Source organism: Periophthalmus magnuspinnatus, chromosome 8 (assembly GCF_009829125.3).
Source record: "Periophthalmus magnuspinnatus isolate fPerMag1 chromosome 8, fPerMag1.2.pri, whole genome shotgun sequence".
Lineage (NCBI taxonomy): Eukaryota > Metazoa > Chordata > Actinopteri > Gobiiformes > Gobiidae > Periophthalmus > Periophthalmus magnuspinnatus.
In genome coordinates, this window is record NC_047133.1 from 2,538,612 (window position 1) to 2,551,615 (window position 13,004).

The 13,004-nt window shown below is 41.2% G+C and overlaps 1 protein-coding gene across 1 annotated transcript in view; it reads left to right on the forward strand.

Annotated features, from left to right (window-relative positions):
• LOC117375109 (protein shisa-8) overlaps positions 1-13,004 on the forward strand; it is a 112,283-nt gene that overhangs the window by 51,918 nt on the left and 47,361 nt on the right. Inside the window, exon 2 of the mRNA XM_033971365.2 lies at positions 1,310-1,428. Coding sequence (XP_033827256.2) covers positions 1,310-1,428 — 119 coding nt within the window. The remainder of the gene's footprint in view (positions 1-1,309; positions 1,429-13,004) is intronic.

The window sequence follows — 13,004 nt, forward strand, 5'->3', positions numbered from 1 at the left end:
GCTGGATTTGCTCAGATTAATGTGGGAAGAGTCGTTCTAAACGCTCTGAAAAAATAACAGAAAAATATTTAGAAACAAAAGAGTTATGAGTTTTTTTCAACTGTCAGTGACTTTTGGGCCACCCAATCTGGGGCAAGACACATTTGGCTCAAAAACATGGCAAAAAACTAATAACTAACTAACTAACTGTGTACACGACCCCAGTGGTTACAAAAGGTAAAGAACGGAGTCTATTCTAACGATGCAGAAAAATGTGCCAAACAATGAAGTAAACTGCAGCACTAAGTAAAACATACAGTGTCCGAATCTGTGGCAGAGAATTACTGTCACTGTTTGCATGTTTTTTCCTCAGTCCGGCTCCGTTTTTCAGCCTGTTCTGGTCCTTCTTTTGTTTCCTCCCTGGTTTTGCAGCAGCTGCCCCTCGTTTTGTTAATCAGCCCTGGGTCTATATAAACTGCTTCTGTTCAGTTAGTTCTTGCTCGATCGTTGAACAGTCAAGAGCAACATTCAAGCTCCTCTGAAATACTCTGTTTTTTGCATTTATGTTTGTTTGAGTTACCTGTTTCTGAGTTTATTGGTCCAGCCTGTTTCCCCATTTGAATCCCCAGTGTGGAAGAGATTTTCATTGACATTAAGTAAGACATTATTCCTCAGTTGTTTAGTCCCTGATTTACCATATTCCGAATTTCCTCCTTAAAGGCATTTCTGTTGTAGTTTGAGACATTTGACGGTTCTTTGTGTTGCGTTTGAGTCCAGTTACCCGTGTGACAATTACTACAAACATATTTTGACCACAGACCGTATAAAAATGTGTTACGAGTCCCTGCATGTGTTTTCGTTCTGTCTTACTTAGTCGAATCTCAATATAACCTTGTGTTTTTGACCTCGCTAAACCCTGATTTCGAAACTATTTTGCGATACCAGATTGAGAGTTAATTTAGTTGACCGTCTGTGGGTCTCAAACACATGTAATGGTCTTTTCCGGTCTTTGTTTCAGTTTTGCAGTCGTTCAAAAGCTTCAAACAACAGAGACGGGATATCTTTTTGTAAGTGATTGACGCTCCAACTTGGCGAAGCTCCAGACAGTCTCTTTGTGCTCCATTTGAAACACACTCAGAGCAGTTTTTTTTTGGTTTATAGAGAGGAACCATCTGTCTCTCACTGCGCTAAGACTGCGAGGGAATCACACTTTTTAATTTTCATTGATCAACCCGCTCGGCCTCTCCGTCTCCGTTTCAGCTTTTATTATTGTTGTTATTGAATTTACCGTGAAAGTGTCGTTTTTTGTTTTGTTTTTCTCTTGCTGCAGGACTTTAACGGAGTTGCTAAAGCAGCCGGGAGAGGCGGGAGGAGTACTCGACGGAGGAGGGGTCCATCATCCTATAGGGACCAACGGGATCTCTGCTCGGGCCCTGCGCTCCAACACTGGTCAGTTACACCCACACACACTCACACACTCGCAGTTACGCATGTGCTATCCTTATGGGACAGCCCGCTTGTATTTAATTAAGCTGTAATTAGCCCTGTTCCACTCCGGCCCCACTGAGGGAGCACTGTGACCCATCTGTCTTCTTCTCACACACTTACAGCGCTCTCACTATAACCCTCTGCGTCCTCCGAGGGCTCAGACGCACCACTTCCTTCATTTGTAACACGGCCAAAGCCATTTCTAAAGGATAAAAGAAATGGCCTTTTAGTTAAAGGGGAGGCATTTTTATAGTTGAGCAAAACAATTAATAATAACTACACTATTTATACATCCTTATAAAGCATTAAAGTGAACGAAGAGATTATTAAGAATGATCTAGGATTGTTTTTTTAAGCAACAAACCCGGAAGTAGCTCTGTTAGCAGTAGAAATAGACGGATATATTGCGATTTTGGGTAGTCGATATTTGCAGTTTTTTTATTTGGCCGGACCACTTTTTCACCGAAACATATTTGAAGCGGAAGTGTCGATACGGCGAGTCAAATGGTGCGTACGACATCGAAGATTATTTTTTTAGGTCTGTGTCACGATGCAGTGTGATGTTGTTCTGGTTATACACGTAGAATCTCTTCAGTTTGTTGTAAAAAAAATACTTCCTGATCAGTTTGGCTAGTTTAGGAGGAGCACGAGGGCCGGCAAAAATAGGTCTGAGGTGCCGCGTTTGGCTCCTGGGCCGTAGTTTGGACAGACCTGATGCTCATTTTGCTCGTGTTGAAACGTTCAGTCCAGAGCTGGGCCTCTTTTTAGACTTGGTTTGGACCCAGTGACTGTTTATATAAATGGACAGAGCTAACCTGCCGTTGCAAATAGGAACTGGGCACGGGCTTCTGGCTCCATCGACTCTGGCTCCAATTCACTTCCTATTGAAAAACTGTCGCTCTTCTCTAACTGCTGCTGTCAGGGTTGTTAGTTTGGTCTTAAAATTTTCATATTAATCCGTGCGACGTGATCCTGGTGTTTTTATTTGGCTGTTCTGTCTGTAAATCAAGATATGAACATTATTAACTAAAGAGGCGCGTTCGTTTGGAGAGATTGTCTCCAAAAAAGCCTTAGCAACAGGTTTGATTGACAGCATTGCTAAGTGCGAGAAGGGGCGTTACCTTCAACAGCCTCGCTCCGGATTGGTTCTTTTTTATTTGCTATGAAACTCGCGCTCGTAATTACAAACACAGTGGTCCCTCGTTTACGTTCTAAAAATAACCTGCAATAGGTGAAATCCGCGAAGTATCAGCTTTATTTTTTACAATTCTCTGTTTTTGTCTGTAAAACCCCTCACCACACACTTTATACACTTTTCTCACACAGGCGTTAACATTTTCTCACATTTCTCTCTCGTTTAAACTCTCTCAAAGTTCAAACCTTCGTAGGCGTCTTTGTCGGGGCAGAACGTTTCATCGACGTCGGGGAGAAAACAAATTGCAAACGTACAGCACTTCAGAGTCACACTGCGATCCAACGTTCATTCGCTGTTAAAAAAAAACAAACACGCAAAATCCGCGAAACGGCAAGACCACGAAAGGTAAACCAGCTCTAAAATCGCCCTTATAACTTCTAGCTTCATTTGGTTGAACATTAAACTCACGTGGTCCACTTCTTCACGTACAGAGTCTACGTTTGGACCTCAAAGTCAGATCCTGGAGGAACTTGTGACCCTGAATACACGATGAGGTAGTACTTGGTATGAACAACTGCACACGACCAGCTCCGTCCGATGAATAAATCACAATTACACAGACTAAGTAATCGTACAATGAATGTATTAAACATCTTATAGTCGCACTCAGCAGATACTTTCCACATTAAGTAAAAGTAGCAGGTCTTGGCTGGGGAAAGACGTTCTAAACTGCAGTTATACCACCCAACGAGTCCACGCTGAGCTACACCGTATTAATAAACATGACTCTAAGGAGGTTATTTGGACAAACATAAAAGCTGTGAGAATCTTTCATATATGCGCTGTTTCATGCATAAATGATGACGCGCTGGAGTTTGTTCATTCCTCACGCTGTTACCGCCGCCACGCTCGCATCGACAAAAGGCAACGCTTTTATCCTCCTCCTGCATTACATTAAACAATACGTGTCCCATTCTTCACCCCAAACCCGCTCCAATAAGCTCCGCAGTCCTCTCGAAAATGAAGGCAATTTGTGCTCGGCAACTTACATGTTTTTTGTTTTTTTTTCTGTTTGGAAGAAAAATGAAGGAAAATGTAGAAAAACATAAGAGGGTTGAGTCGTTGGCTTCGTCGTTTTATAGACGCTGCACTGGATTTTTAAAGAAGTAGCTCATTTTTAACATTTTGCAGCAGTTCAAACCTACTTTTTCACTTTAATTATTCGACGCAATGAGATTATAAGTGTATTTGTCAACTAGCATGCTAACGGCTTTACTTCCTGGTTTGCTGCAGATAAAAAGGTTTTATAATTCATACAGTTCATATACTTTTTTTTTACAGTCTATCTCTACCAAGGCATAATTCAACTTTATTACATTAAATTGGAGGGTTTACATTTGGATTATGGGCCATTTAATCCCTCAGTCCTGTTAGACAGAAGCCATAGAAAAGTAATTAAGGTCAATAAGCAGATTTTTACTGTATTTTTGACTCATGTATTAAAGATTGCAGCACATTAGCTTCAGTTTAAGACATGGTAATAAATAATTATGCTTTGTAAAACGCCATTGTTACAGATTTTTGCTCAATTCTGCAGTATTTGTGCATGAAGACGTTATTGATGTTGCAGATATATTCTACTGTAGATGAAATGGAGCACAGGAATGTGAAAAAAACAATTTAGATTTGAACGCATTGGCAGTGTTCTAACAATAGCTAACTGTTTGCATTTTGACGTAGCGGAAAATGGTTTAAAATGTCTTGTTGGTGGAGATGGATCGTGTCGTATCACATGGAACAGTTTGGACGTTTGACCGTGTCCATAGAGATAAACGGGTCGACCATTTTCATGCAGCAGGACACGTGCCCAGACGTTTGTAATGGATGTTTTGTCTGTTCAGTAAATGCAGCCACAGGGATTTTCTAATTGCAATTTTGATGCTTTGTTCAGTTTCGATTCTAAACAAAGGTGTGATAACATTATGGTGGCAGCGTTCAAACCTGTTTTGATCCTGATTTAGTCGCGCTCTAATCCATCTTTAGTTCCAGGTTTGATTGAGGGCTTATGTCAGAGGTGTCCAAACTAGGGCTCGGGGGCCAAATTCAGCCCTCAGACCAGTTTTTATTGGTCCTGCTGAACCGGCCCAATGTACTTTTAACAGCAAATTAAACTGTTTCTACCACTATAAACTCAAAAATCACATTTCACTGTGACGCAGACCTAAAGTGAAAGTGTTTTAAGCCTCATTAAAGCTGTGGCCCTCCGCTTCGAATGTTTTGAGATGTGGTTCTGGATTAAAAAAAAATAATAATAATTTGGGCACCTCTGGCTTATGTGCGTAACATCTGGGGGGTCAAAGATACAAACTCGGTAAAAGTTTGACAGAGTTTATTGCAAAAAGGAAATGTGAATGTTGGTTGACAGAACAGGTAGTAGATGGTAGAGAGCTGGATTGTAGGCTGAGGTGTCCGTACTGGTCGTAGGCTGAAGTCTTCGTACTGGTCGTAGGAAGCTGGGTCGTAGGCTGACGTCTTCGAACCGATTTTGTGGAGAGCTGGGTCAGAGGCTGAGGTGCAGGGTAGTTCCAAGAAGCGGAATCACGGAGGATACACGGATGATCTGGCGGCGTGTGTAGGATCCTCAGTCCCTTTTGTACTCCCGAGGTGCAGGTGTGTAGGGGGCGGTGCCAGAGTCTCCGCCCAGCTCCAGACGAGGACACAGAAGCGACGGGGAAAGACGGCACCGAAACACAAGGACAGACTGGGATCTTGACCGCTGGGGTTGTCAGAATTGTAAGAAGTATCAATACGCACACGCTACTCAATACTATTTTAATAGATTCTTTTTCCAGACGAAGGTTTAGTTTGTTTTCATACCTGACAGTTTGGAGTGATGGTCACGTGATGTTGCTGTGTCTGATCAGGTTTTCTGTATTAAGGAGGCGATTGAGTTACAGAAACGTGCCCATAGGACTTTAAACGGGGACGAGGGGGCTTTGTCAGTCTCACACACCTGGCGATACTGTCCTGAAGAAGTCGGACTGCAGATGGCGCTGTCGTCCTGCCTCAAACGATAGAAAGACGGCACCAAAACCTGTTTAAATCAGCTGATGGGACACGTCACAGCAACATGATGTAACCAGTTTGAGGAAGAGCGATGAAAACAAACTAAACCTTGGTCTGGAAAAGGAATCTATTCAAATAAACGAATGTAAGACCAGATAAAGAGTAAGAGAATTTGAACTTTCCTGAATAGTTTTGTGTTACAGTGTCTGTTTTTTGGAAATTAGTGATTAGAAACAAAATGGAAGCTGCAATCCCTGAACATTTAAGTGTGAATGCATCGTTGTACTGAGCAGGTCTGTCTGACGCTGACCCCCCTCCCGCTCTGTTCGTCCCTGGTCGGCCGCACGCCCCGTCACGTCTCTTTCTTCTGATGTCTCCATTAAAGCGACGCGTCTCTTCTAACCTCATCTAATCCCGCTCTCCGCCCTCCCATTAGCGTCCTCTGACTTTGGCTCGAGTTCTCCCTTGTTCTCTCTGCTTCTCCTGACCTCCCCGTCTCTCTCTGTATGACAAGTCTTTCTTCTCTGAACGGCGTCGCTCGTAGTCGCTGTTGTGTGAGCTTGTCTGTTCTTTAGTTCGCTCTGATGGACTGACCGCACACCTCAGATTTACAGTTCACTGGATAATAGACAGAAGAAAAGAAGTTTGATTTGACAAGAGCTGGGGCTGGATGGAATTTAAAATGGATTGATATTGAACACTTTATAATATCTTCTTTTGGCACATGTCGCAGCCGGGATACGAACTGATGTATTTGTATTTATGCCCGAAACAAAAAAAGACAATGTGTGTGTATGTTCTATGGAAGGTCAGCCACAAAAAAACAAACAGGGCCAGAGTTGGAGTTGTCCTTTGTCCGCCATTGCAGACATTTACACAATATTCGACAGTTTTCTAACAACGACACATTATTGCATTATTTATTTATATTTAATTACTTTTCTACTTCTTCCTCATTGTCTTTTATTCATATTTTACTTCTTTTACTACTATTATCATTATTTAACTTTTTTTTAAAATTCATACCAAGTTTATCATCATTACGTTTATGCGCCTTGTTTGTTCTTTGTTCACGTTGTTAAATTAAATGAAAAATCTTAATAAACACACACAAAAAACACAAAAAAACGGATGATCGGGATGCGTAAGCTACTGAGGAAAAACTTTGAACCACTGCAAATGGTTTAAATTGAACTTTTTGTTTTGTTTACATCTTTAAGAATCAGGTAAAATGAGATATTTACGGCGTTTAAGAGTAACATTAGGACTTTATCTGTCGACGTAGTGCAGAGCTGTTTTTAAATAATACATTTTGTTTATAATGCGCTCTTCATTCCACAGAATCCCAGAGTGAATCCCAGAGCGCTACAGCAAAAAATAGCTTTAAAATGCTAATTGCTAAAAGCTAAAAACATCAACAGTAAGCTTTTCTAAATAAAAAATATCTTTAGATTAGCTTTAAAAAGTCCAGACTCTGTAGCTCTCAGCTGGACACGGAGGTAAGTCCAGAGTCGTGGTGCAGCTGGACAGAAGACTCGCTCCTCCATCGTACGGCGCCTTGTGGGAGGGACCTGACGGAGCCACCTGAGGATCTGAGGTTGCAAAATTTTACTGAAATTGCAACAGCACTGCATAAACAACTTTTCAATAATTTAACTCGCGTAATCCTTAACCAATTCTAAACCGACAAGTTGCAAATTAGGAAATCCGACTGTGTATCATAGCAACCAAAGAGCCAATCAGGAGCGAGGCTGTTCCCGCCCACACCGCTGGTTTAGCAGGGAGCGAGCGTTTACCGACGCTGTCAATCAGACCTGTTGCTAACGCTAGCGGGAGTGACCTCAGGGAAAGAAAGCGTCGGATTTAGTCTGTTATTAACGTTCAGATCTTGAGTTAAGAGCACAATGGCGAAATGTAAAACCCCAGGATCATGTGGAGCGGGTTAATACGAACATTTAAGACCAAAACGACGAGTCTGACAGCAGCAGGTACAGAGAGAGGACACGGTTTTCTAATGTAAAGTGAAGTGCGCTCATGATCACTTCCTGTTTGCAATGTGGCGGCTAGCAGGTTAGCTACGTCCACTTATATTTACAGTCTGTGGTTCATCTCTGCTTTTTAAAGACAAAATATGACATGTTTTCGTGGGTAATATAAGCTACAGATGCTCTATGAACACGTCAATGCCAGAAAAGAGGAAAACTGAAAAGCATTATGAGGAAAATGAGCACAGAAAAAAAAGAAGTGGGAGTCGTTCCAAATGCAGAGAGTGGAGGGAGAAGTGAACATGTTGCTGGCTGCGAGGGGGACAGCTGGTCAGCCACTGCTCTGCTCTGGTGCGGACAAGCCCCGAGGACAGTCACCGGCTCTGCACACTGCACATGGACACACTACAAACAAGTGGTGTGAGCGGGACAACGGCACAACACCAAAACAAGGTCAATATTCACAGAAGATGTACTAGCTGCAGAGTTGTTGGAGTTGATTATGCACAGTACCACTACTACTAAAGCGTCCTGCAGTTAGCCACGTCTGAGAATATACTTTATTTTAACGTCTGCTCAGATATTTGACACTTTGTTTGATATTTGCGTTACAAAACAAGGCTGGTGTCTTGTAGTACAATTTAAAATAATGTATTATATGTGTCTTTTTACAAAATCAAAGCCTTACAAAACACCGTAGAACTGCATCCACTGGAATATTGAAAAGTAAAATGTTTTGTCAAATAGCTAAACTGCGCAGTGGAGCAATTTGAGCACTGAAAAAGTTTGCTAAAGGTGTATAGGCTGTAAAAAAAAACTGAAGAGCTCCATTTCTGCAGAGGGAGGTGGACTAAATATGCATAATTATGTAGGTTTTTGATGTGAAAAGCGCCAAAGATCAGCCTGGAATATAAATGCGGAGTGTGATGTTTTTAAAGGAAAGAGTGGGAGAATGCACGGTTTGATTATAAATGGATGGATACTTGGATGTATTTTAATTGTTTAACTTGCCTGGGGACTGTAGATGGAAATAAGCTTTAGCTAAATCTGGTGTAAAGTATTTTCTACCTTTATGTGTTTGTACATGGTCCCTGTTAAAATAAACTAATAAGCAAAACAAATCTAACAATATAGTCCCTTTCTAAGCATTTCTCGCACCAGAACTCTAATAGATAACGTCCTGTTTGTCAAATCTGTGCAGTACGAACCACTAAATTGTAGCTTCGCAATAAGAATTTCGCATAAGACACCCGCACAGCTATAAACATCCCCGGTATAATATCTTTAACATGCAATGGGAGTAAACATGAGACCAAAATGTAACAGGGTGAGGAGCAGATGGCAGAAAAGTAGAGAAAAAGAAGAAAAAACTCCTCACACACTCACAGCTGAGCCCCACAAACCTGCAGCCATTATCTGCCGTCAGCTGATTTCAGCACCACGGACAGCGCACTAAAAACAGCACTTTGGATCTGTTAGGATTTCCCTGAATTACATAACCCTTGCCCCAGATGTTTTGTATCTGCAGCTTTTGATGGCAAAATAAGGTTCTATGTAATTACGAAGGTTTTTATTGTCCGGTAATCACGGTAAACTCCACTCGTATCTCTGAAAGTTGTGAAACGTGCTCATAAATACGAAGGATGATCGGGTTTAAAGACCAAAAATGTCCCGTGTTTCATTGTATGTGGGAACGTCCCTCATTTTGTCATTTTGGGGTAACATTTTGAGCATCGTTAGTAGAAATGTGGGTAAGGACGTCCCTATAAATCTCCCTAAAATGTGTCTGTTGAATATTTATCCAGTAGATTTGCTTAAAAATATGGTATCTCTGCTAAATATTTGTTTTCTGGAAGCCAAACGTTCTACAGCGACATCGTGGAAATCAGATATTCCTTGTTCTGCGGCTCAATGGTTGAAAGGAACGACAAGTTTTGGGGAAATACGGACAATATTCTACAATTTTCTAACAACGTATCTGTTGACGGCTGAGTAAACGATACTGTTTAATTATTTTGCATCATTTATTTATATTTAATTACTTTTCTACTTCTTCCTCATTGTCTTTTACTCATATTTTATCAGTATTTAACCACCTTTTTTTGATTCATACCAAGTTTATTATCATTACCTTTCTGCGCCTTGTTTGTTCTTTGTTCACATTGTTAAATTAAATGAAAAATCTTAATAAACACGCACAAAAACACACAAAAAAACGGATAATCGGGATGCGTAAGCTGCTGAGGAAAAACTTTGAACCACTGCAAATGGTTTAAATTGAGCTTGTTCTTTGTTTACGTCTTTAAGAATCGGGTAAAATCAGATATTTACGGCGTTTAAGAGTAACATTAGGACTTTATCTGTTTATTTATCCGTGTGAATCTCTTGAAAAACATTAGGAAAGGACACACATGTTAAAATAAAAGGCCTCGCGCTGTGTTATCCGTGCGCACATTTCCTGTTTGTTCAGCAGGACTCGCAGGTAACCTTCAAACAATGGACTCCTCCGCTACAAAAGGAAACGCCGCTGCTATATCCAATCCCGTCGTATTCTATATTCTCCCGCGGGGGTCTCCTGTGAGATATGGGGAGGGGGGTTTGCATTTGTGGGGCATAATTTGCATGTTGTCGGTTTGCACGAGAGGGAATCGGGAAATAAAAACCATGAAAAAAAAGCAGGAGAGGAGGTGGAGAAGGAAGAGGGGAAGAGGTTTGGGAGAGGAGATCAAATTGGTGTGACACTGAAATCGAAACGAGGAGATGGGTGTCGTGGGAGCCTTCAGGGCGGTGTTAAGTGAAAAGGCGTACAGTAGAGCGCGGCGGCGGCGGAGGGGGGGGGTTGCATCTGTGTGGGAGAAGGAGCGTTTGTTTACATGTTACGTCGCACTACGAGACGCACGGGGCCGGTGGCAATTAGATCTGAGCGAGGAGGACGAGGGAGACGAGGGAGACGGGGGAAAGTGAAGTGTATTTTTCATACGTTAGCATGTGTGTTGCTACGTTGAGCGCGTGCATCGAGGCGTGAGCGCTGCTGTCAGGTGGCGGCGGGATGACTGACAGGACCAGAATGTTCTTCATAAAGCGGTTTATTAAAGAAGGTTTATTGTGGCGCTTATGTTATAATTTACACAGTTTAATAATATATAGATCACGTTATTCATCTAAAACATGTGTCAAACTCAAGGCCCGGGGGCTAAATGCGGCCCGCCATGTCATTTTATGTGGCCGCGAGAAGGTAAATTAAAAGGCATGACTGTCATTTTAAAATAAGTCTGTGCTGCTTTAATGTTTGCACTGATGATAAACTAATGAGACTTTCCCAGCAAGTGGAACTGAGAAATATTTGCAAATAATCATCACAAAATGTTCATGAAGAGGAAAACTGTCGGCGTGAAGAAAGTTGGAAGGAAGAAAAGTGAAGGTGAATACAAGTTTGTGCTTCGAGGAGAAAAACCTGTGTGTTTTTTGTGTTATGAGGCGGAGTCGGTACAGTCCACATCGACATTTTGACACCAAACACGGAGCTAAGTGTGAAAAAGTGAGTCTGCAAGAAAAACAACAAACTGTCCAATAATTAAAAGGCTGTAAAAGTCTGTATTTGACACAGAGCTGAAGGTCTGAGAGCAGGTGTGTCCCGACCAGATACACACTTTTAAAAATGTCAGTTTATCACAGAAACCGTTATTTAACAAGTTAAAAAGGAATTACATTTATTTTACATGACATTCAGTTACATTTAGTGACTTTTACACTGCTGAACAGTCACATCTGGCCCTTGATGGCGGCCATTTTGCTGATCTAAATGCCCCTGATCTAAAACAACGTAATAAATGCCCAATGTGACGATATTAAAGCATCACTGGCAGCGTTGCGTAGTCATGTTGGTACAAAATGGTCCAAACTGTACATGTATCACTGATTAACAAAATAAAACTGAAGAACAGAGTGAGCACAGAGCAGTGGGCGTTTGCCGCTGGCAGTAAAAACGGGGATTGATCGACAAAATGGCGATTAAAGATTACTCAAACGTGCATAAATCACTCCGAAAAACAACTTTGAGAGGGGAAATGACAAGGGGAGACAACTATAATACGGTTAAAAGCTCTGGAAAGTCTATTTTGCATAATAGGTCTGCTTTAAGAGGAGACGCTCCAGGCAAAACATCTCGGTTCAAAACATTTCGAGGGGGACGTATTATGTAAAAAAGGACTTTAACCGTGTTGTAAGAGTGTTCTTTCAGCATTAACTTACTCAAAGGTGTGTTTTTATTAATCATATTGGAGTAATTCTGTATTGTGCTGCGTTCCGGTGCTCAAAAAAATGTCTGTTTTCACCTACGCTCTGTCTGCACCACTGATCTACACTTGGAATTATTAAAAAAAACACAAAACTTTAGCGTCGTCCTATGAGTTTTGCAGGTTTGAAGTGGAACGCAGTGACTAATTACTGCGTTTACGATGATCAAAATTAAAAATACTGATCTTTCTTTAATATTTTGAGCGAGTTTTCTGTCTTTTAATCGCAAACAAACAGCTAAAGTTTCAGCGAGAACACGGCGTCGGCGCTACTTGAGACGCACAACAGCCTCCACGCGCTTTAGGTGACCCTCTCCAGCTAAAACCACACGGAATTGACTTTGGCTCTCACTTACTACAAACATGTTTAACTAAAGCTGGCAGCGGCAATACATCAAGCCAGATGCCAGCCCGTTGTTCGCCTTAATGTGCGTGAAAACAAGGAGGAAAACGTGGCAGCGCGCCAGAGGTAAAGCAAATGAGCTCTTCTTCTTCTTCTTCTTATGTGGAAGACGGGAACTCATTTACAACCACGAATTTAACTCATTTGATTCATTGTGTTTTTAATAATTGACAAGGTGAAAAACTGCAAAAATTGTGAAATTGAGGATTATTATGAAACAAGTTTACTCCTGACCTTCTTATTAGCACAGCAGGATTATTATGCAGAGGAGTGAATATACAGCAGTACTTCAGCTCGGCCTGTAGGGGGAGACAATAAAACTGAGGTGAACTGGAAAATATGGTCACAATTATGGAGCAAAGCGCTACGTTTACTTTGGAAAATAACAAAATATCGTGTCCCCGTGGGGTCTGATTGTGAATAACTAAAACTCTACCATCTCCGCTGCTACTACAACCTGATCGTTTTGTAGTTTAATGGTCAACACGGATAAATATCTTGGATTTTTTTGGCTTGATGAAAACGTATCCTTTTAAAAAACATAACTTAGAATTATGTTTTTGTTATTATATTATAACAGTTTAAAATCTAAATTATCAGTTTATTACAGAAACAAATATTTTATCCCAATGAGTTACAGAAAAGAAATAGTA